At 41.8% G+C, this 25,546-nt stretch overlaps 1 protein-coding gene across 6 annotated transcripts in view; it reads right to left on the bottom strand.

Annotated features, from left to right (window-relative positions):
* The window catches only part of TJP2 (tight junction protein 2), a 145,769-nt gene that overhangs the window by 44,163 nt on the left and 76,060 nt on the right, over positions 1 to 25,546 (bottom strand). For 5 of the 6 annotated variants that reach the window (XM_047830284.1, XM_047830288.1, XM_047830285.1 and 2 more), the window contains 6 exons: positions 12,368 to 12,421; positions 9,926 to 10,050; positions 8,390 to 8,492; positions 5,588 to 6,170; positions 1,797 to 1,900; positions 1,012 to 1,165 (listed from right to left, as the gene is read on the bottom strand). In XM_047830284.1, the coding sequence (XP_047686240.1) occupies positions 1,012 to 1,165; positions 1,797 to 1,900; positions 5,588 to 6,170; positions 8,390 to 8,492; positions 9,926 to 10,050; positions 12,368 to 12,421 (1,123 nt within the window). Of the gene's footprint in view, positions 1 to 1,011; positions 1,166 to 1,796; positions 1,901 to 5,587; positions 6,171 to 8,389; positions 8,493 to 9,870; positions 10,051 to 12,367; positions 12,422 to 25,546 lie in introns of those variants that run through there. The other variant, XM_047830287.1, reaches the window with a different exon arrangement.

The following is a 25,546-nucleotide window of genomic DNA, read 5'->3' on the forward strand; positions in this document are numbered from 1 at the left end:
TAAGCTTAGCATACTGGGATTATTTCTCCTGCTCTGTTTTCCTGCACTGCACTTATAGCAGTAACCAAATGATTAGACTTTTGATATAATGGAAGTTAACCTAAGTTGTACGGTTTCATAAAGTAATTCTTTTAAAAATCAGCATGGCTGGGGCACCTGGGTGGCTCAGTTGGTTAACCATCCAACTTCAGCCCAGGTCATGATCTCACAGTTTGTGAGTTTGAGCCGTGCATCAGGCTCTGTGCTGACAGCTGGGAGCCTGGAGCCTGCTTCGGCTTCTGTGTTCCTTTCTTTCTCTGCCTCTCTCCCACTCTCTCTCTCTCTCTCTCTCTCTCTCTCTCTCTCTCTCTCTCAAAAATGAATAAACTTAAAAAAAAAATCAACATGTCTGTCTTCAAACTTGAGTACTTAATATTTTCCAAGTTCTTCTGCACAAAGGCAGTACTAGATGGTTAGTCAGTATCATACCTACTTATTTTTATTGGTAAGTTTTTGCATCGTTAAAATGTGACCCCATGTGTAATTCAGATTTAAGAAGTGAGTATTGCTTCCTAAGACAGAAGAGATGACACAGATTGCTAATTGATGAATACCACAATATTCAGCCATTCTGACTGTTTAGCCATCTTCCATATAACCTTCCCTTTATTTGAAATATTAATACCGCTTTTTAAACATATGCAAGAAAGTACAAGACTGAACAATTTACAAATGGATGTGGTTAGGTCTTTGAGCCACTCACACATATAGTTTTTATGAACAAGTTTTTTTTCAGTGGCCTAAAACAGATTCCACTGGGGAGTTCACAAGTCCACCTGAATTTCATATTGGAAAACTAGTATCAGCAGCACTTTAGTAAGAAAATAACCACCACTTATCCGAATTAAATTTTAAAACAGAAGCTTTTGTTGTAAATTTAACTTCCAGCTGGATGGCTATGCTACAGTGAGAATGGAAAAAGCAACAGCCTTCCTTGTTTCCAGCCAAGTTCACAGGCTTCCCCCTCTTTACCTTCTATTTCTGAGTCGCTGTCATTTAACGACGGGATGTTGATGAGTGTTTGCCTGCTGTCTCTCAACACCACTAGCTGGAGTTTTCCTCTTGACTTTTCTATCAGTTTTCGAGCATCCGTTAAAGACATGTTCTCAGTTACAGTTCCATTTATCTGTGTTTATGAATAATGGTCATGTTACATGTGATGCAGCTGTTCACAGCAAAATAGAAAGTTTGTATTTTGCGCTTCTAAAAGTGTAAACTCTTTGCTCAGCTATTCAAACAACATGAGTTTTAGGATGACTGAATAAAAATGGATTATCCTTTAAATTAAATATAACCCTGCATGCCTGGATCTCAAAGACAGGCATGAGAGAGCTGTGGTATACTTAAGTTACTCTGCTAATTTATTTAACTTCCAAGCTCAAGACGATGGTTTGGTTTACTACTGGAACATGTTTCCTGACTGGAGAGGTTTACAGAAACTATTAAACATTCAACATTCATGTACTACCAACTCTCCCTCTCATCTTTCCTTAGTTTAGGGAATAGGAGCTTAAACTTTAAATAAACAGGGAATAAGAAAGCATTCAATGAATTTTTTTTAAAAAACTAACATGACACTATTACAAATCTCCATGTCTGGTTTTTGTGATAAAAATCTCACCCCACTGCCCTTCCCAGCTTTTGTCTTATTATTGACTCCCATCTCATCAAAGTTTCACTCTATCAGCATTCAAATAGGAAATTTGGGCTAGAAAGATAAACGTGAATTCAGTTGTTCTCTACCCTGTATCACCAACCTTGAGAATTATATCTCCTTCATGCAGGTTGCCATCTTTATTTGCCAGACCAGTTCTGGTCATTTCCTTTATGAAAATCTGACTCCCAAGCCGGAGACCATACTCTAGAAGACAAACACATAAACATACACATATTTTATCAACTTGTTCAGAACACTTAGTCTGGTTCTTAGGTCAATTTTTAAATATTTATGAAAAATTAATTTTGCACATAGGACATTCTGTCAGACAACCAGCCTGGACTCATCAAAAAAGTCATTGACATAAAAAACAAAAGAGGCAGAAGGACTGTTCTAGATTGAAAGAGACATAAAAGCCAAATGCAACGCATGAACCTTCACTAGGTCCTGGATCCAGTATGGGACAGAGGTGGGGGGGGGGATACGTTATTTTAGAGCAACTTCAAAATGAACCGCACTACAATATATTAAAAGGGATATTAATGTTAATTTTCTAAAGAACCCACAATGGCATTTTGGTTATATGGGAGAATGTTCTTATGCCCGGGAGATACCTGCTGAAATATTTAGGGCTAAAGGGGGTCACCCTTGCAGTTTACTTTCAAGTGGTTCCAAAAAACCACTGAGAGATAGAAGAGGTGTGGAAGAGGAAGAGAGAAGGAAGAAAGGGGAGAAAAGAAGGGGAAAGAAAACAAATGTGGCAAAATGTTGACAAATGGAAAAACTAGGTGAAGGCTATATGAGTATCTGCTCTAAAATTAACACTTTTCAAAATGGGGCCCAAAGAAACCAACTCAGTACATCTCAATAAAGATGTTCTGCTGACAGTGCAGTTGCCTACAGAAAGGAAAGTGGTATACCCTTCATGCGTAATGACTTAGCTGTGTGGGTTTGGCAGTGAAGAAATTTCAGTGTGTGAAGAAAACAGGTCAGTAAGCCAAGCCAAGCAATAAAGTATTGAAGTAAAACCTGTGTACTCAGGGGGTTTGTGAACTTTGGATTGCTCTGAAAAGAAAAAACACTGTATTTACTAAATATGCACAGTGAAAAGTATTTTAAGTACTATTCAGACTCTTCTGATTTTACTTATTAGACTTATGAAAATACCTAATTTAAGGATAAATTTTTGCTGTTTTAGGAACCACAACCCAGCAGGTTTTAAAAAGAGGCACCTTCAAATTTATTATTATTATTGTTCTGGACTCAAAATCTTACAATTTCAAAACAAAGTAACTTCCTACCGTTTAAAAAAATTATGAAGTAGATTTAAAGATAAGTTTTTTTTTCAAGTATAATTAACATACAGTGTTCTGTTAGTTTCAGGTGTAAAATAATGATTCAGTAATTTTATACATTACTCAGTACCCAACATGGTAAGTGATCTCCTTCACCTATCTCAGCCATTTCCCCCCCCACTTCCCCTCTGGCAACTACCAGTTTGTCCCCTAAAATAAATTTTAAGTGCTTTACAGTGAGTTAGCATCAGATCTTACGACAACAATTGAAAAGTTAAGGTCCATCTCCACCCCTTTAGGAAGGTGATGAGAAAGAATAAGGGTAAGACAGCATCTTCTTTCATGGATGACAGTTCCTTGTTGGTTAAACAGCCTCACAGCCCAGCAAAGAAGGCTATGACAGCTTGAGTGATGACTCCTTTCTCATGTGTCAATTCTTCTATCCTCTTAAAAACTGCAGTCTTACTGTACAGTTGCAAATAGGTTGTTATTGGTGTATTATGGGCATCTCTTAAATGGAGAAAAAAAATGAGTTGACCAGCTTCTAAGACACATACCAGCAAAGCTATCTGGTGCCCAGGAAATGCAACGGGGCAATTCAAATGGATATTTTTATTAGTCAAATATAGGTCTTTCCTACTGTTAGATTTCTTTGAAGATTAGTTTTTATGCAACTCTTGCCAGTGATAGCCAAATTATTGTGTAATCCTAACAAACACCAAAATTATCTTTTAAAAATTGGAAATTTTTTTCCCCCAATGAATTCCAAGTTTAAGTAACAAAATGGCCTAGGAGGAATAAAATGCTGTCTCAACAAAGGGACATAGCCCCTTCTATCCTTGATAGTATTACTAAGACCAGGCATGACTTAGGCGTCTCTTACAGACAAGATCTTTTCAAGATTCATTAGTGAGTCTTGAAATCAATGTAGTAAGTTATGAACAGTATTTTAAAATGTAATGGAACCTCTCAGAATGCATCACACAGAATAAGTACTGTTCCATGAAAGGTTTGTTCAAGTTTTTTGATATGAAGATGCATCCGTGATTGTTTGTAAGATGTGGTTCTTTCTGCAGTGGAAGGGAAAGAGGAGGGAAAGGAAAGGGAAAGAGGCAAAGAAGAGAAAGAGAAGGAAAAGTCTGAAAAGCACTACCTTGGGTAACTCAAGAACCTGGAGTACCAGTCCTATAGAAGGTATATTAGGCCTCTCTGAGGGAGGTCTCATGCCAGGTCATCTTTCTCAAAATTTCTCCAGTCTATCTTCTAATCTGGGAGCAGGATGGTTTTTACTCTATAATTCTTGTAGGTTGATAAATTAATATATCATTATCAATGGTTGTAAAGATTCTGTAGAATCCTTAAACCTCCTAAGATGCGCATTCCTTAGAGATAGGAAAGTCTCGACTCACTCCTCTGTTTTCTGGGACTGGACTGTGCATAGCACATTACTCACATCCTTGTGTTATTCTTTAGGTATTTCGATGGGCACCTAGTTCTAGACTCAACTTTGTGCTCCACTAGAAGTAAAAACAAAACAAACCCTCTCATCAGACAGGCTATGTGAAATGTCAGCTCCCAACCTAAAGGGCAAGAAGTTAACTTTGCATTCTTGGGTGCTTTTCATTGTTCTTCCTCTTGGAAGGAGAAGTAAAGAACAAACAGAGGTAAAAGATACATGACAAGTAATTTAAAAAGTCAGAACCAAGAACCAATGCAGGGAACATCTCCGCACTGGCTCTAAAGCCTTGTTCATCCACCTACTTGTTTCTGATCATCTATCTACTTCCAGGAGATGCAATTTGTGTTCTGGCTCACCACTTCCTGGCTTCAAGATGTGGGCAAGTCGCTTCCCTTCTTGAAGTTTCCAATCCTCGCCTAACTAAGGGACTGCTGGCTTCTCTAACTGCCACGTGGGGCTTTAGTGAGTTTTGGATGAGCTGAACCATGTGCAAGTGCTCCAAGGAATGCAGTGTGGGACAGGCAGGCTGGACCAGGGCCCTCCTCATCTGTGGGCACACCAAAACTTCTCTGCACCACGATGCTCCCCACTGGGCAACAGGAGTGAAGTCTCCTACCTACCACACAGGGCTCTGGTGAAGACTAAGAGTTATTTATTCAGCGCAGGCCTGGCACAGAGCAAACGCTCAAGATCAGCTACAGTCTGATTTACTCTCATGGTTTCACCACTCAAGCTGCACCAGGCTCACCAGGAGAGCTTGTTAACACACAGACTCTGTGGTCTCTCTCCGTGTTTCAACTCTGCGGGGCTGGGCTGGGGCCTGAGAATCTGCATTTACTGCGAGTGTCCAGGTGGTGCATAGGCTGCTTTGAGAACCCCTGGCCTAGGAGTTTAAAGCCACATTTCTGCAGCCTGGCTCTGCCATTGGTGACACAGCTTTGTGCAAGTTAATGAACTTTTCTGTGCCTCAGTCTCCTTGTCTACATAACGCAGATGTAAGTAACTCCCACATGCGGTGGTTACGAGGAAGAAATGAGCCAGCTGGCACAAAGCATCTGGGTCAGTGCTTGGCACACGGTAAGTGCCACGTAAGAGTTAGCTGTTGTAATAGTGCTCTTCTTCAGCAAGCATGCCTACCTTCATTTGCTTTGCTTTTCACCAGAAGAACCCCGATGGGCCTGTCCGAGTCCGGCCGCCCCCTCAGCTCAGGGCTGGGGCTGCAGGAGTGCAAGTGCTCGCGGCTGCGGCTCCGGGACGCCGCGTATCGGGCATCGGGCTGGGCCCTGCGGCCGTACTCCTCCTCCGGGCTGTAGGCTCGGTCGTAAGCTCGGTCGTAGGCCCGGTCTGTGCTCCGGCCGCGGCTGCGCTCCCGGGCCCGCCCATAGTCGTCGTGGTCCAAACCGCGCTCCAGGCTGCGGCCGCGACTGCGCTCTCGGCCCCGCCCATAGTCGTCGTGGTCCAAACCACGTTCCAGGCTGCGGCCGCGACTGCGCTCGCGCTCCGGACTCCGTGCCCTCTCGTGGGGCCGCCCCCTCTCCGGACTGTCCTCCCAGCTGCGGCTGCGCGCACCGTGGCTGCTGCGCCGGCTCCTCTCGCTGTACCCGCTGCGGGCACTTCTGCCGTCGAACTCGTCCATCACGTCAAAAGCGCGGTCATCCTCGCCGACAGACGGGCTGCCCTGGGGTGGGGCCAGCTGGACCTTCCGGGGCCTCTTGACCACCTGTCATTCAAGCAAACGCAGGGCGGGATGCAGGACAAGCACAGCTACAGAGAATGCAGGGTTAAGAGCCCAGCCCTGCTTCTCCTTTCAGTAAAACTCTGTCCCTGCCAACTCACTAAGCCTTGAGTGTAATAAGACCATGAGTATAACTCTGAACACAGGGCCTCTAAAATCTGCTTCTACTCAGTGTTCTGAATAGCATCAAGGGACTTTAAATCACTAAGTTATGAACATGAAAATCCAGAAATTGAAACATTCTGGATAAAACTGCCTAATTCATTCAAAAGTCAGTGTCAGTAATGGAGCGGGAGGGGACAGCATAGTGAGAGGGCAGAGAGAAAGAAGGACCCTTCTAGATTAAAAGGCATTGAAGAGATTGATGACCAAATGCAATGCCTGAGCCCTGATTGGAATCCTGGATGGGGAAGAAAAGTCTATTGAAAACATCTTGGGATATGGACTGGGTATTAGATGATACTTTAAAGTCATTAATTTCCTCATAGTGTTATAGTTATGTAAAACAATGTCCTTATTTAGGAGATGCATGCTGAAGTAAGTAGGATTGACACTGTCGTATCTGCAGCTTTCCTTCAGATGGTTTACTGAAAATACGTGTTTATATACATAAAAACATCAAGTGGAGGGGTGCCTGGGTGGCTCCGGTGGTTAAGCATTGGATTTCAATTCAGGTCATGAAGTTTGAGCCCCAGGTCAGGCTGTCCGGTGTCAACACAGAGCCTGCTTCAGGTCCTGTGTCCCCTTCTCTTTGTCCCTCCCCAACTTGCGCTCTCTCAAAATAAACTTAAAAGGAAAAGAGAGAGAGAAAGAAAAATCAAGTGGGGCACGTGGGTGACTCAGTCAGTTAAGCGTCCAATTCTTGATTTCAGCGCAGGTCATGATCCCATGGTTGTGGGCCTGAAGCCTGCTTGGGATTCTGTCTCTCTGCCCCTCCCCCACTCACACGCGGGTGCCCCCACTCTCAAAATAAATAAATAAACATTTTAAAAAAGAAAAACTCAAGTGAAGATGGCAGAATATTAACACTGTAAAAGAGGGGTGCCTGGGTGGCTCAGCGTTTAAGCAGTTAAGCGTCTGACTCTTGATTTCAACTCAGGTCAGGATCTCACGGTTTGTGAGATCCAGCCCCTCTCCTGGCTCTGCGCTGAGAGCAGCTCTGTGACAGGCAGAGCCCGATTGGGATTCTCCTGTCCCTCCCCTGCTCATATCTGTGTGCACACTCTCTCTCTCTCAGAATAAACATTAAGAAAAAAAAAACAAAACTGTAGAAGATATAGAAGTGTTCATTACACTAATCTTAGAACTTTTCTTTTTGCTTAAAAATTTCATAATATGAAGTTGGGAAAAAAATTAAATACCACATACCCAGTACATCTCCCTAGCACTGTCCTTAAACACACCATATTCCACTTCTGGCTTCGTGTGTCCACTTGCCTGGCTCGAGTAGGCACTCCCTGAAGCACAGCCCTGCTCCAGGCTCAGGTGGCACCTTCATAGCTGCTGCTCACCCAGCGTTTGCTGATGAATGACTGAGCAAATGAATGAATGCTACAGACTGCCAGTATCTCCTAAGAAACTGTAGTTTATTAAGATACAGCAGATCTAGGGGCGCCTGGGTGGCTCAGTCGGTTGAGTGTCTGGCTTCAGCTCAGGTCATGATCTCACGGCTCGTGAGTTCGAGCCCCGCATCGGGCTCTGTGCTGACAGCTCAGAGCCTGGAGCCTGCTTCGAATTCTGTGTCTCCCTCTCTCTCTGCTCCTCCCCGGCTCAGGCTCTGTCTCTCTCTCTCTCTCTCCTTCAAAAATAAATAAAAACACTAAAAAAAATAATAATAATTAAAAAAAGATATAACAGATCTTGTGTGGGCCTTTACAAAAGGGTTTTTGAGCAGAAATTTATTTTCCAAATTAATACTGTTTTACAAGTGTTCTCAATCTAGGGAATTCTCTTAGGATTGTCCAGCCTGGTTCCTAAGGCAAACTCACTCAGATACCAGAGTCATTGGAAGTTAGCAGCATGAGGAAAAGGCAGGGAGAGACTACTTACATATTTACATCATCCATAACATCACCCCAAAGCAGGGCAGCAAGAAGTAGCAGCCCCTAAATTCTGTCAAGTGTTTAAAAGCAAGTGGTAATTTTCTTCTGATCATACAAAACAAGATGCTACGGAGACAAGCTGAAAGCAAACCCAGAGCTTACAATGGCGGCAATCTTCCCACTTTTTCTCAGCTGCTGAACAGCAAATGAATGGAGCACATCCTCCATGGGGGTGCCATTAACCATGACCACCCTGTCATTTTCTCTGCAAACAAAAAATAAAAAGAAGACGTGAAAAACTCCCATCTATTCACTGTAAATCGTTTATTTGGGAACACATAAAAGCAACAAATTGACCCAAAATGCTTACTAAAAGGCTCAGTGACGACTCCTGAGGCCGAATCGGTCAACTCAATCTGAACTCTTCCCAGGAAGGAACCCACAAGCCTCTCAGCCCACTTTTGACATTGTCTATGGGAAGCCAGTGGGGGACCAATACCAAAGGGTCCCTCCAGGAGGCACTAGGCAGTGGCAAGGTCTAGGCACAAAAGGAACTTCTGCATTAGGCCCTCCCTGCCCGCGGTGCATGGTGGGCTTCAGGAAGTCTAAAGATAGCCCCCAGAGCAGGTTTATATCCACCTGTGTTTTTATGGAGGGGAGGAGGCCAGGAGTTTGCCTGAGGTTATTAAGGAAATATTGAGGTCATTAGAACCCTCTTACTTACCTCATCCCCAAAATCACTTTTTAAATCCTACACTGCTCTCTGTATGAAAGACTACTTAGATACGAATATACAGACTTGATATGCCAATAAATCCTAAACTTTTGAGCTCTCTGGCCAAGACAGTCATATAATTAATTTTAGATTCTGACCCAAGAAACTGTCCTGAGGGAACTCAGATATGTTTCTTTTAAAAATGGCATGATCTCTTCAGAAAAGAAGGCTGGCATTTGGAATACCTGTGTTTTCATGTAGTAAGTTTTCCCAGTTTCCACATCCCTCTTATAAGTCAGAGCATCATTGGGGTGCCTGGGTACGTCAGTCAGTAAAGTGGCCGACTCTTGATTTCGGCTCAGGTCACGATCTCAAAGTCGTGAGATCGAGCCCCATATTGGGCTCTACGCTAAGCGTGGAGCCTGCTTAAGATTCTCTCCCTCCCTCCCTCCCTCCCTCCCTCCCTCTCTCTCTCTCTCTCTCTCTCCCCACCTCCTTCCCTCTCTCCCCCCCCCACCCCTCCCTTGCTTGTGTGTGCACTCTCTCTCTCAAAAAACAAAACAAAACAAAAAAAACCACACAAATCAGATCATCATTAAGCCAAAGTATCCTCATTAAATCCTTAATGAATAGAAGGTAAAATAAGTATAAAGTGTTGGTTGGGTTGCTAGGGGCCGGGAGGAGAGCATGCTGATTTTGTACTCCACATTCAGAAATGATTCCTAAGCCTAGGAATGATAGTTATGATAGTTATTACTCTTTTCCTGTGGAAATGACTGCTCTCCTTCCTCTAAAGGTTTAGGGATTGTTAAAGCATGATATGTTATGGTCTCAATTCTTGTATATATATATATATATATATATATATATATATATATGCAAGTTTGGTTTTTTTGTTTTGTTTTGTTTTGTTTTTTTAAGTGCATACCCTGTCTAGGAGCAACCAGTGGGGCGGGCAGGGGCTGGGGTGCAAGGACACTCACTGAAGCAGCCCATCAGCGGGCCCCCCGGGGAGCACATCAGAAATGACGATTGATGTTTCTCCATTTTCAAAGTGGGGATTGTCTCTGCCTCCGGACACTGCTATTCCAAATCCTCTTTTGGAATCCTGTTCATTGGAGTTAAGAGAAAAATTAAAATAATAAAAATCCTTCTGTAAGTGGCTTTTGGGATTTATTACAAGCACTCAGTAAAATAAAGGTCAAACCAATAACCAGAGACAGCTCAAGAGCAGAGGGCTCACAGACACAAATGACAAAATAAGGCACCATCATGATTAGCTGACAAGTTTATAAAGGGAAATCCTTATCTAAAAGGAACAGTCTTGTGAAAGCTGGAAAAGACTGATAAAACAGCCTGGCGTTATCACTAGGGGCTGGCATGGGAAATAACATCTTCTGTCCAAACAGGGATATGCTATTCAAATCAGCAATCATACCTGTTCTCATATCCTGGCCTGAGTTTCAGTCACAACTGAATCTGTGCTGAAAACCCTATTTTTAAAGTATGACTTTAACTTCCAAGTTAGGTGAACTGGTGGTTTCATTTTAATAGGGTGAAAAAAGAAGTAAATGGATTTTAAAGATAAGATATGAAGATAAGCAGTTTTAAGGTGTTATGAGAGAGCAAAACATTAAACTCCTGTGTACATATAAGACAGAAAATACAGACTAATTACATTCACAATTGGTCTAGAAATGTAAAACAGTGAACCTGGATAATACATAAATAACCCTTTCATTTCAGTGTTTAAAAAAGCTACGCTCCCAAAGTTTCATGCAGATGATATGGGCATGTGACTATAACTGTAAATCAGGGTCTGTTTACGTAAAAATGTACTCCAAGAATACAAGAAAGTCTTGACCCATTTTCCTACATAGGACCCACTATGCCAACTGGTGACAATGACCAACACAAAACAGGCTAGGCGATTGTCCCATGATTACATGGCCTTGGACTGGGCAGCACCATCACCTAGTAGTAGGTTTATGCAGAGGTAGCTCCGTCCTCTATACCAGACTTAAAATGTCTCTCATCGTTGCCACTTTGAGGCCCACGACTCAAGGGGTATGTGAAATGCTGGTGGAAGGGTGCAGAGAAGAGTCAGAAGACGACCAGAGTTGAGAAGTAAGACCCAAGGGGAGAAAGCACTCATCCCAAGAAACCATGTCATGTTACTTAACTCCGGAAGTTTCAGCTCCTAAGCACTGACGTGGGTGTTTTTCAACCAGGACTAATTCATTTTTTCAGGAACTAACTTTTCACTAAAGTCAGGATTTGAAAAATTCACAGTTCTAAGGGTTAAAGGAAAACTCTCCCTCTGAGGAACATACAACTCCTCTAGGAACTTACAATCCAGAGCCTGGAGGGATTCAGAGCAGGACTAAGACCAGCAGAGCCCACAAAAGTCACAGAGATGCTGACCAGGGCAGCTGATGGAATAAGACCCCAGGACCACAAGTGCTTCTCGGGTCAGCCCAGCCGCACACAAATCACTTACAGACTGTTGGTGGCTGTGCTGGTTTCAAGTGGGGCTAACACCTATCATGCCCACCTCGAATCTGCTGTCAGGAGAGTAAAAGGGACTAGAACTAACACTTATGAAGCAATCATTATGTGCTGGACTCCATGTACTAGAGGCCATCTGCATTACCTCATTTAATCAAGAGGAGCAATCCCATGAAACAACCGTAAAAATTAAGCCATAAAAATTAAGTGAAATACCTTTCTATCTGGTTTACGTTGTCTTTCAGTCCCATGGGGAAGGAGGGCAGGATTTTAAAAAATCTGATTAACTCGGCGCCTCCTGATATAATCATGAGTTGGACAGGGGCACCTGGGTGACTCAGTCGGTTAATCGTCCAGCTCTTGGTTTCGGCTCAGGTCATGGTCTCGCAGCTTCGTGGATTCGAGCTCTGTATCGGGCTCTGTACTGGCAGCGTGGAGCCTGCTTGGGATTCTCTCTCTCTCCCCCTCTCTCTGCCCTCCCCCCTCTCATGCTGTCTCAGTCTCTCTCAAAATAAATAAACTTAAAAAAAAACAAACTCCTTTAATCATGAGTGGGATAAGAAATATAACCCATGTCTTCTGTCAAACCAATGTTTCAAAATTTAGTTTGAACTTAATACGTCATAATAAAAATGATAGAAGTTGTAGAAGCTACCTCAACATCCTTTTCTCTTTCTTCATAACCTGTTCTGTCTGGTGATAGGTGAATACACTAAGTAACCTCTATAATTTTCTATTACACAGGCCTTAACCAAAAAATATAATAGCATGCAAATCTTGATAATGCAGTAATTACTGCCAGCTACAATGCATCATCCACCTTAAGGGGGGGAACACTGTGGCTGAAAGTGAATAGGATCCATGACCCGTGAGCTTGAGAACATGACTGTAGCACGTATGAACTGTGCAGCACTCACCTTTTGTAGGGTCACAGTGTACTGTTCCCATATCAGTTCTTCCATGCCTGGGGCCTGTTTTCAAACAGCAAAACCAATTTGTTTAAACCACAAACATTTCAATGCTAGAAATAAAGCTGTAATTCAAGATGTCTTTATATAAAGTCCAGCTTACACATTCTACACACTAAAAGGAGTTGATATTTTTTAGGAACATTATGTTACCTGTTTTCAAACACTCCTTCAATCAAATGGTAGTCTTAACAAATGGAAAGTAATGAAATACATAGTAAGAGATAGACCCTAAAAAATTGAAATATTAAGTGTTGAACTTTTTTATTACCACTACTCCAAATCAGTCATTATAAAATCCCTTAAAAAGAAATCTAGAGTTTTAAACAGATACTTATTTCCTTTTTTTTAAGTCACTCTCCCCTCCTCCTGTCAAAGATGACCTCTTAGGCAAATCTTATGCATTTTTAATGTCTAAAGGAATCCCTGGCCTTGTCAGAGAGTGCCATTTCTCCATGGGTTACTGCTGAGTGTGAAAGATGAAAATGCCTGCATAAATAGATGGGGGCTTCCTTTCTGACAGTACTCCAAAATAAATGTCCAGAAAAGCCTGAAAATAGTGGTTATCAGTTTAAAAATACTAATAATAAATCCATTAAATGCAGGCTGCCTTTGAGGAGAAATCCTTCAAGGCTAGAAATGCCAAGAAAGCTCAAAGCCAGAGAGATAAACCAGTATCGAAGCGGCATTCCAACAGAAGGCTGGGAAGAGAGAGAAGCTGTAGGACCCAAACAGGGGGGAGATTAGATGGGAGTGGATGTAGTAGGGGAAAGACTCCATCGGGCAGATGGAGATGGCAGGGGCATGTTCCTTGGCTCTGGGTAGAGCGGAAATGACTAAAACTATCTCCCTGGAGAATTCCTACCAACAGACCTGTACTCACACAGGTTTGAGACTAAAATTCTTATTACAGATGGTACCACATCTCCTCAAAACCTGCTAAAAGTGGCTAGGCAAGGGAGCACCACCCTGGGACACAGAGGCAAATGCAAATTCGCTCCAAGGAATATACTAAACACAGGTTTCAGAGAATCCCCCAGATGAGTATCTGAGGAACGGAAGTTGACAATTTGAACGCACACACACAAAGCGGGTCACCATGAGTGAGAGTTAAAACAGGAAACTGCGGGACCAAAGACTATAAATGCTGGGAATATCAATCACAGACTCAAAGAAGTGGATATAACATGTATGTTTATCATAAGAAATTAAAAGGGGAAATTGGGTTGGGGCGCCTGGGTGGCGCAGTCGGTTAAGCGTCCGACTTCAGCCAGGTCACGATCTCGCGGTCTGTGAGTTCGAGCCCCGCGTAGGGCTCAGGGCTGATGGCTCAGAGCCTGGAGCCTGTTTCCGATTCTGTGTCTCCCTCTCTCTCTGCCCCTCCCCCGTTCATGCTCTGTCTCTCTCTGTCCCAAAAAATAAATAAATGTTGAAAAAAAAAATTAAAAAAAAAAAAAAAGGGGGGGAAATTGGAAATGTAATGAAAGGACAAGGGAACATCAAAAATGACCAAGGAAATCTGAAAAAAGGCAAACAAAAATTTTAGAAATAAAAATATATAATTGAGATAAACAGTGGAGTGAGCCACATACTGTACACACCTGAAAAGAGTAATTAATTGGAAGACAGATGTGAAGAAATTATCCAGAACACAGCAATAAACATTTAAAAAGTGAGACATCCTGAAAGAAAAGTTAAGACCAAGGAAGTCTTATTTACAATGTATCTGGTTAGATTTCCTGAACAAGATGCTGAAAGGGTACAGGAGAGATGCAGTACTCAAAGAGATAATGACTCTTCCAGAATTAAAGATTTTTCAGGTTCAGGAAGCCCAAAACATCAAAAGCAGAGTAAATGGGGGGGGGGTGGTAGAGATGGGGAAAAAACACTTTTAAATACATGGTAATTTCAAGGCAGAAAAAAATACATAAAGACTTGAGAACAGTCTAGACCGGAGAGATTACCTACAAAAGAACAATCCGAGTAACAGCTGACTTCTAAACAGCAATGATGGAAGCCCAAAATTAACAGAATATTTTTAACACAATACATGTTGATTTAGAGGGTATAAAAGACATTTTTTGAACACATAAAAACTGAGACAGATTAGTACCCTAGACAAGCAATAAAACAATTTCCAAAGGATATTTGAGAAAGAAGGAAAATAATCCCAGAAGGAAGACCCAAAACACAAGAAGGAACATGAGTAAGCCTGAGCACGTATTGGCTGTATGCAACTATAATAATGTATAACCTGTTAGACTTAATACAAATAAGACAGAGCCAAAGTATAAACAACACACATGTAAATCCAGAAGACTTGAACATAATTAGATTACTCTAAATGTTTTATTCAGGAGCAGAGTTAAACTGCTGATTAATTTTAAACTTCACTGAGTCAAATCTACATGTTAAATTTTCTGGGGTAACCACGATAGGAATACTGACAGTACATAACTTCCAACATAGCAGAGGTAAAAAACAAAACAACAAAACAAGTCAATCCAAAACAAGGCAAAGGAGGCAAAAGGGGAAACTTAGAAAAAACAAAAACAAAAACAGCACAAATGTAAAATGCAAACTAGAATATAGAAAGAATATAGAAGAGTAATCACAATCAAACAAGAAGGTCCAGGGAGGCCTGGGTGGCTCAGTCGCTTAAGCGTCCAACTCTTGGTTTCAGCTTAGGTCGTGATCTCACAGTTCATAAATTGAAGCCCCGCATCGGGCTCTGAGCTGACAGCATGGAGCCTGCTTTGGATTTTCTCTCTCTCTCTCTCTCTCTCTCTCTCTCTCTCTCTCTGCCCTTCCCCTGCTTGCTTTCTCTCTCAAAATAAATAAAGTTTAAAAAATTTTTTTAAAAACAAGAAGGTCCATCAAGCTCTATGTCTTTTAATAAGAGACTGTCTAAAACCTAAGGACACAAAGAAATACGTAAATAAGAGGCCTTACTGTATTTATATACAAACTAAAATAATTTTAAGAAAACTAGTTGTTTTACATTAAAATTTTTTCAAATCAAATTTGCCATTCCTGCACTGATACTAATATGAGAGAGAGTAAAGAACTGAAAAATGTCTAGATGATGTGCTTCTTTTTTACCCAGTTAACAAACTCTCTTGACTGGGGAGAAAAACACAGCTTAACATAAAAGGCAAGTCTATCAACCGATCTACTGGAGCAGATCATCTGTTCCCTTTGGCAGAGGGGCTTAGGAAAAGGCAATTTTGTTTGTACAGAAGGTAAACCAGCCTACTCTTGAGTAGCTCTAACTGATTAGTCAAATTGAGAGGAAGTCCTAATCCCTTAGCTCACCCTCCCACTATGTACTCACTTTTAAAAGGACATTTCCATGGCTAATACCATCTGGCTCCAAGAGATCAGAGTTATTAGATTAAAAACTAGAATAAAAAAACCACGTCTAGAGTTAAAAAGAAAATACAAATGGTCGTGGAACAGGCAAGAACTAGGATGCATGCTACCAGCACACCTACAACCAGGCGCTATGGTGGCAGGACAGGGGTCTGGGGAGGGATGGGTATCAGCATCCAAAATGGGGTTATGTTTAGGTTAAATGAAGGCACAACACATTGAAACAGGTATACATTCAAAAAGACCATACGTCTTTTTGACAAAGACTTTTGACATGGTGACAAAAGTTTGTTCACCATGACCACTGTTTTTTCTTTTTAATTAAAATATTTTATTTACTTTTGAGAGAGAGACAGAGTATGAGTAGGGGAGGGACAGAAAGAGGGAGACAGAATCTGAAGCAGGCTCTAGGCTCCGAGCTGTCAGCATAGAGCCTAATGTGGGGCTTGAACTCACGAGCAGTGAGATCATGACCTGAGCCAAAGTGGGACACTTAACCAACTGAGCCACCCAGGCGCCCCGACCACTGTTTATCAATTGAAAGAAAATGGAAGTGGATTTTCAGGTAAGATTTTTGTATCTCACTCACTCCATTTCGTCCCTTTTCTCCTAGAACAGCAGTGGGTGCACAGAGTAGGCACTCAAAAAGGTTTTCTTTTCAATGAACCAAGAAGTGGGTACACTGTCTATTTATCACTTGTTAATGTGGTTAAAGCACTGATTTCTACTACTTAAAAGTTTTCTTAAAGGAAATTTTCTGTTACAGTCAGTGGCCCTCTGCCTCTTCGACAGCACCCTTGAGGTGGTCAGGTTGGGAACTTGAGTGCCGATAAGGTCTAGTGTGCTAGGTGGGCTTTATCACCACCATTCCTCTCTGGAATGTTGCAGTCTGTGTTTAAAACGGCATTTACAACGTGTGCCAGTATAATGCAAGTTTTCCAAGATTTTAATAAAGTTTTCTATTTTAAAAAAAGTTTTCTTAAAAGGAAATAGTAAGCAGAAACCTGGTTGATTAGAATTATCTCGATCCTCTCTTTCCATTTCCACAGAACACCTCCTAATGCCCTGATACCTTCAGGTTTCAATGTGGCCTTAACCAATCACCTACCAACTAGAAATGACTTTACTAGCATGCATGCCCCCCAAGTTCATCTTCTTACACTTGACTCTACCTCAAAGCTCGCAAATTTCAACAGGGTGAATTAACCTGGAAGTTGTGGTAAAATAAATACAGATGCCAATTCCTCTTTCAATATAGCTATATCCCTACACATTAGGAGAAAACATCACTGTTGGTGGGAATGCAAACTGGTGTAGCTGCTCTGGAGAACAGTATGGAGGTTCCTCAAGAAACTAAAAATAGAACTACCCTACAATCCAGCAGTTGCACTATTAGGTATTTACCCAAAGGATATAAAAATACAGATTTGAAGGGGGTACATGTGCCCCAAACTTTATAGCACCCATTATCAACAATAGCCAAACTATGGAGAGAGCCCAAATGTCCATCAGCTGATGAATGGATAGAGATGTGGGGTGTATGTGTGTGTATGTGTGTGTGTGTGTGTGTGTGTGTATGTGTGTGTAATGGAATATTACTCAGCCTTCAAAAAGAATGAAATCTTGCCACTTGCAAGGATACGGATGGAGCTAGAATGTATTATGCTAGGTGAAGTAAGTCAATCAGAGAAAGACAAATACTATATGATTTCACTCAAATGTAGAATTTAAGAAACAAAACAGATGAACATATGGGAAGGGGGTGGGGAGAAGAAGAGAAGGAAACAAACCACAGGAAGACTCTTAATGATAGAGAACACCTATGGGTTGATGGAGGGAGGTGGGTGGGAGAGAGGCTAGATGATGGGGACTAAGGAGGGCATTTGTTGGGATGAGCACTGGGTGTTGTATGCAAGTGATGAATCACTGAATTCTTCTGAAGCCAATAGTGCGCTGTATGTTAACCAAGTAAAATTTAAATGAAAAAAAAAAGAAGAAACATCACACAAGACCTTCTCCAGAACACTCTTCTAAAAATCATCAGGATTGCAACTATGTGGATGGAACTAGAGGGTATTATGCTAAGCGAAATTAGAGAAAGACAAGTATCATATGACTTCATTCATAGGAGGACTTTAAGGTACAAAACAGATGAACGTTAAGGGAAGGGAAGCAAAAATGATGTAAAAACAGGGAGAGGGACAAAACATAAGAGACTCTTAAATATGGAGAACAAAGGGTTACTGGAGGGGTTGTGGGAGGGGGGATGGGCTAAATGGGTAAGGGACATTAAGGAATCTACTCCTGAAATCATTGTTGCACCATGTGCTAACTGACCTGGGTAAATTATAAAAAATAAATAAATTATAGAAAGTAAAAAAAAAATTTAAATAAAAACTATCAGGAAATAACTAACCAATACCATAACAATCACCCCTAGGAATGGGCATTGCTCTGGGGTGGGAGAGAGCACAAATGTCCAAAAATGGAGTGATATTTGGGTTAAATGAATCAACACAATGAAATGCATAGGCACTGAAAATAATTACTTAACTGCCATCAATTTTTTAAGTTTCCTTATCATGATTACTACATTTTCAATTAAAGAGAAGAACAACTAATTGGCTTTATATTTTCAGGTCCATCCGCTCTTGGTGGGAAGGGTGGGAATATAAATTGGTATAAACCTTTCAGGGGAAGGAGTGCCTGGGTGGCTCAGTTGGTTGAGCGTCCAACTTCAGCTCAGGTCATGATCTCATGGCTTGTGAGTTCAAGTCCCGCATCGGGCTCTGGGCTGACAGCTGGGAGCCTGGAGTCTGCTTCCAATTCTGTGTGTGTCTCTCTCTCTGCCCCTCCCACACTCAAGCTTGCTCGCGCGCGCGCGCGCTCGCTCTCTCTCTCTCTCTCTCTCTCTCTCTCTCAAAAATAAATAAACGTTATGGGGTGCCTGGGTGGCTCAGTCGTTTAAGCGTCCGGCTTTGGCTCAGGTCATGATCTCATGGTTTGTGAGTTTGAGTCCTGAGTAGGGCTCTGTGCTGACAGCCTGGAGCTCAGAGCCTGGAGCCTGCTTCAGATTCTGTGTCTCCCTCTCTCTTTACCCCTCCCCCTGCTCACACTCTGTGTCTGTTGTCTCTCAACAATAGACAAACGTTTAAAAAATTTTAATAAACAAACAAACATTAAAAACATTAAAAATAAAAAACCTTTCAGGGGGCATATTACAATAAGTATCAAAATGTAAAATCTGATTACCCCTTGATCATTCAGTTACACTTCTAGCAATTTATTTTACAGGATTATCTGCACAAGTACACTAAGGTAAACATATAAGTTTTTTTATAGCTGAGTGTAATTTTTAATAGGTAATTAAAATGTCCAACAATAGGAGATTGGTTACATATATAGATCATAGTCAAATGTCTATAGGGAGAAATCCATATACAAAACATCACTGTTTCCATTCTTATTGTCATAAATATATGTATTTATATAACCATACATGGAAGAGATGGGAAGAATAAATACCAAAAAATGTTAAAATTTCCCCAGGAGCTGTGGTATGGAAGAGAATATTTTTATATGAGTACATTACTTTTAGAATACATTTTTTATTTTAAAAATAAAAAAAACAAGTTCTCTTTTGAAAGTTTTGGATTTAGGGGCGCCTGGGTGGCTCAGTCAGTTAAGCGGCCAACTTCAGCTCAGGTCACGATCTCACCGCTCCTGGGCTCAAGCCCTGTTCAGGCTCTTTGCTGACAGTTCAGAGCCTGGAGCCTGCTTCCAATTCTGTGTCTTCTTCTCTCTCTCTACCCCCTTCCAGCTCATGCTCTGCCTCTTTCTCTCAGAAATAAATAAATGTTAAAAAAAAAAAAAAAACTAAAATTGAATAAAAAATAAAGGTTTTGGATTTAAAAATTTTTATCATTTAGCCAAATAAGTGAGTTGCCACAAAACTTTATTTTTAAAATATTGCCCAAGGTAGAATGAACCTGGCTTTTGAAATTCACTATTCCATAATGAGATTATACTATCTAATCTACCCCTGTGCTGCCCACAGGGGTAATTTAAATTAGATTTATCAGAAAGAGAATTAAACCCCTATTCCTACCACTGCCACCCCAACAGGACTGAATTAAATTTTTAAAACTTATTTTAAACGTTTATTTTTGAGAGCGAGAGACAGAGACAAAGTGCAAGCAGGGGAAGGGCAGAGAGAGAGGAGACACTGAATCCGAAGCAGGCTCCAGGCTCTGAGCTGTCAGCACAGAGCCCGACATGGGCCTCAAGCCCACGGACCATGAAATCATGACCTGAGCTGAAGTCGAATGCTTAACCGGCTGAGCCACCCAGGCGCCCCAGGACTGACTGAAATTCTTAATCAATCAGACCTTGACGCGTGCCCAAAGATCTCACCAACTTGTATGAACTGATCAGACTGTAAGTGGCTTCTTTACCTAGGATTGGTAATGCGTTGGGACATAAACTATTAACTATTTAAACATAGTATTTAAAAGAACATATGTTCTGTTACACCAAGTGATGAATTTAAAATCTTATTTTTTAAAGACGAGGAACCTGAAGTAAAAATACATTTTAATATTTCTTTTGAAAGCTATTAAAATATACCATAACTGTGTATTTAGTCCACAGAACTGGGACTTTTTATGAAGGTCTCAGAGAAGCCCCTTCATTCATTCACTCCCTCATTTATTCATTCATTCAAAGACATTTATTAAGTACCCACTATGTGCCAAGCCTGTGATTTGTGGCACTCGGGATACACTGGTGAATAAAAACCACCAGAGCCTGCGGAGTGTTTACAACAGGTGTGCCCAAAAAGAAAATCACTGAGTGTCTTCCCGCCTCATCTCTATAAACACCTTTTGGGAAACAGAGAGCACCCCTCACGGTCACACAGTCCTCAGAGTATCCTCTCCTGGTACATCCCCCAGGGGACAGGCTGCCAGCTTACAGCAGCTTAGTTGAGGGCTTCAGCTCATTCATTTCAAACTGGGCCACTCGGCTTGGGCCCCACCCAACCTGTGCCGGGCTGTGTACAGATCCCAGAATTGCTGTCAGTATTCAGCCGTTGCTTAGCCTTGAGGAGCTTTACCTACATGGGATCAGAGCCAAAGATACACGTATTCCATGACGCAGTGATTTCTCTCCTGGGCAGAGGCCCAAGAGAAATGTATGAATATGTGACAAGGACACACACAAAGAGTATTCACAGCAACATTCTCAACAGCCAAAACCTGGAAACAACCCAAATTAATATCAAGAGCAGAATGGACAAGTAAATCATAATATATTATTAAAATACGATATTCTACAGTAGTAAAAACAAACTAGAGCCACACATACCACAACACAGATGCAACTCAAATAAAACACTGAGTGAAAAACATCTAGAAGAATGTGCAGAGCCTGATATCACTTTGATATAGTTCAGAAAGCAGTGTTTCACAACAACGTGAATATATTCAATACTATGGCACTGTGCACTTAAGAATGGTTAAGATGCTCAGTTTTATGTTCTGCGGGTTTTTGTTTTTTTTTACCACAATAAAGAAAAAGCAAGCAAAACTAATTTTTTCCTTAGGGATGCATATGCATGTGTGTGGTAAAACTATGAAGAAGAAAAAAACGAAAAAGCAAGGGAATGAAAACCACAAACTACAGGATGAAATGAGCCAGGGATGAGGCACAGTGAGAAAGGACTTTCTGTCCATCTCCATGAGGCTCCATGGATGTGCATGATGGGCTCCTGGGTATGTGTTTTACTACCAGGCTTTATGATTTAGATCTGTAATTCCTGCACCTGCACCAAATGCTTCACAAGTTCAGAAACAGGGGGGCAGGAACGCCTGGGTGGCTCAGTTGGTTAAGCATCCAACTTCGGCTCAGGTCATGATCTCACAGTTTATGAGTTCAAGCCCCACATTAGGCTCTCTGCTGTCAGGACAGAGTCCGCTTCTGTCTTCCTCTATCTCTGCCCCTCCCCTGCTCATGCCAATCTCCCTCAAAAATAAATAAACATTTAAAAAAATAAAATAAAAAATAGGGTAGGTGCATATGAGTGAACATCAAGGTGTACCCAATTCCTGGACAGGGACCTTATACCAAATATTTTTTAAGCCCAGACTTTGCAAAGTGAAAGAGCAGAAGAAAATGTGATCACTTCCACCGGAGGCGGGAAAGACAGGGTGGTGGCAATAATTTGAGAGGTGTATGGAAGGAAGGTGAGGGAGAGATCAGCTAGCTCTGGGGGAGCAGTGGGGTACAGGGCTCCCATGTCTATCTACCCCAAGTCAACACCCCAGATTATTCAAACTTAGCCCATAATTATGGGAGCTGTCTGATAAAAACCCCAAGCCATAAAAGTAAACATTCATACATGCTACAGTAGTACTTGCCATTCAAAACTCTGAGAGGAAGAAAAGAACATGTCAAAAACTGTTTCCTGTAACTGAAGAACCTAGATATAAGAATAAAGATTTCTGCAGAATAAGGAAGCAAAAAGTTTCACCCCAAAATAAATCCCCAAACACAAACATCTTCTACGCGGAGTATATTAAGTCATTCCCAGGAAGCAACAACGTACTTGCAGACTCCCAAAACATGCAAGACAGCAGTATTTGACTCATAAATCCCATAAGAGGCTATCAGTTTCACATGTCTGCTAAAAATAAGGCAAGTATTTCTAAAGCCCACCATTGACTACAAGCTGCATGTCACAGTTTGTTACTGAAAGCTGCCAGAAGGGCAAATAAATCCGAAGAGAAAGCAGTCACTGTGCGAAAGCTTTTGCTCCCCAACCACTTCCCGCAAAGAAAGGCTGGGAAAGAAAAGAGGGAGAGCTCACAGAGGGACTCACGTGGCCTTTCAGTCTCCCAAACTTTTTAACAGCCTGGCTCCACATCCTCTGGAGGACCTGAGCAGTCTTCATGGCCTCTGGAGATTAATCGGCCAGGCCACTGCCTACACCCCAGGCTGCTCACCCATTGCCACCACTCCACGTGGTTACGTAAGGCGGATACAATAGTGGCCCACATTCCCAGCAAATCCTGTTGTCATCTCGCACAGTGACACATCCATACAGCAGAGACGCCGGAATGCTTTGAAAAGCACCACTTGTGAGGAAAAATAGAAAGCAGTCTGGATTTACACCACTTGAAGGGCTTTCTTTCCCTCCTTTCTCCCATGCAAGGGAACCAGAGAATCAGAGCAAATATTCTTGTTAGACATACAGAGTAACTATCGAAGTAGAAATTATTAAGCAAGTAGGACATTTTGGAGCAGTACTCTGGAAATGAACATTTAGAGAAGGGTTTATTTATACAGACCCTCCCATACACAAAAGGTATAAGCTGGCTAGAAATGAACTGGTAATGTTTCAGGTGAATGGAACTGCTAATGTTACATAGAAATTAAAGGCTTGAAGATAAGATGTTTCACATCCTTGGAGGCGAGAGGAAGCAGGGAGCCAAATGGGGGACAGAGTGTTCACTCAGTAGAGTTTTCTCTTCTCCCTAATCTTTCTGTAAGTTTAGCAGATAAAAGAATAACAAAGAGCCGTATTATTTGTTTCCTTCTTTGTTTTTACCAACGGTGGGAGAGAGTGGAAAAGTACATTTTAGGTTTTTCAACATCTAGCAGAGACTTTATGGGATGCCTGGGGTTTCAAAGTTGGGTTTGGGATTTCAAAAGCACGGTCTTGGGGTTCCAGTCATTCTTGGTACTCTAATGTATGTTACACTAAGGGACCAGACCAAGCAGTTTGTAAGTGTGAAGAGTACACTATCTGAACTGTCTGGGGTTAAGGTGTGTGACGAATCTGGACCACGAGATGGAGACCATACAGGAAGCAACTTGAAGCACAGGCAAGAATGTGCACTATAAAGGCAGACGATCTGGAGTGGTCTTTGTTCCGTCACTTAGCTGTGGGATCTTCGATAATCTGTCTCCACCTTTAGAAAATGGGGAAGGATGCCTGTGTGGCTCAGTTGTTTCAGCGGCCAACTCTTGATTTCAGCTTGGGTCGAGATTTCACAGACATGGGATCCAGCCTTGTGTCAGGCTATCTACGGTAGGCATGGAGCCTGCTTGGGATTGTCTCTCTCCCTCTCTCTCTCTGCCCCTTCCCCCTGCATGCGCTCTCTTTCTCTCATAAGTAAATAGTAAGTAAGTTAAGTAAGTAAGTAAGTAAGTAAGTAAATAAATAAATAAATAAATAAATAAATAAATAAATGGGATAATACCTCAGAGGGCCACTGTCAGCCTGAAATGAGGCAACCTCTACAAAGGGCATGTGCTAAAGAGGCATGACAATGTTCAGGTCATTCCCTTGGACTCTACAAGAATAAGTTCTTCATAAGCATTAGAACAGCATAATAGGAGGGATGCCAGGGTGGCTCCGTCAGTTAAGCGTCCAACTCTTGATTTTGGATCCGGTCATGATCTCATGGTTCATGAGTTCGAGCCTCGCATTGGGCTCTGCTCTGATGGCACATGGAAGCTGCTTGGGATTCTGTCTGTCCCTCTCTCTCTGCTTCTCTGTCTCAAAATAAATAAATAAACTTAAAAAACAACAACAGCAAAACAGGGTAGGAAATGAATAAAAGTTTGCTTCAAATCTTACACCAAGAAGGGCAGGAAGGAATGCTCAGTACTCAGTTGGGCTGTGTGGGTGAAGGCAGGCTCACCGCACAGCGGCCAGGCTCACCCCAGGGCTCACTGGGTCCTAGGAGCACAGAAGCACAAGAACCTAGGCAGGGAGGGGAGACACAAAGCAGCTCCCTCCTGGTCTCTGACCATTCTTTAGAAAATACTTGAGCTTCCCTGATAAGGAAATAAATACTTCTTTCCTTAATTTATGCATACTGCCCAGAAGTCACAGGCATTGTACCACTTAAGAATTCCAGATTCTTCTACAGTGATTTCCAGAAGTCACAGTTTCTGCCCTAATTCTTTTCATTGTATTTTTAAAAATATGTAACAAAATTACCATCTTAATCATTTCTAACTGTACAGTTCAGTGGTGTTAAATATTTCACAGTGTTGTACATCCAGTCTCCAAGACTCATCTTGCAAAACTGAAATCCACACCATTAAACCATCTTCCAGTGCCCCCTCCTCCCAGCCCCTGGTAACTACCATTCTACTTTCTGTTTCTGAATTTGATTATTCTAGGTATGGCATCTAAGTGAAGTCTTACAGCATTTGTCTTTTTGTTTGGGACGTACTTCACTAACCTAATGTTCTCTGTTCATTCTTGTAGCGTGCATCAGAATTTCCTTCCTTTTTAAGACCGAATGATATTCCACTGTATGTGTATACCACATTCTGTTTATCCGGTCATCCACTGATGAATAAACACTTGGGTTACTCTCACCTCTTGGCTATGCTGAACAGTGCTGCTGTGGAACATGGATATGCAAATACACTATCACTAATTCTTTACTCATTCACTCAGCATATGTTTACAAAGTGTAACCTGCTGGATGGACTCTGAGGATCAAATGAAGGTTAAAACAGATATGGCACCAGGGGCACCTGCCTGGCTCAGTCGGAAGAACATGCAACTCTTGATCTGGGGTCATGAGTTCAAGCTCCGCACTGGGCATACAGGTTACTGAATGAATGAATGAATGAATGAATAACACAGATACGGCATTGCCCTCAGGAAGCTTAGCAAGAGCCAACACCTAATTTCATGGGGGGCGGAGGGGAGAGGTGTGTTTCCCATGAGCAAAT

This window comes from Prionailurus viverrinus, chromosome D4 (assembly GCF_022837055.1).
Source record: "Prionailurus viverrinus isolate Anna chromosome D4, UM_Priviv_1.0, whole genome shotgun sequence".
Taxonomy (NCBI): domain Eukaryota; kingdom Metazoa; phylum Chordata; class Mammalia; order Carnivora; family Felidae; genus Prionailurus; species Prionailurus viverrinus.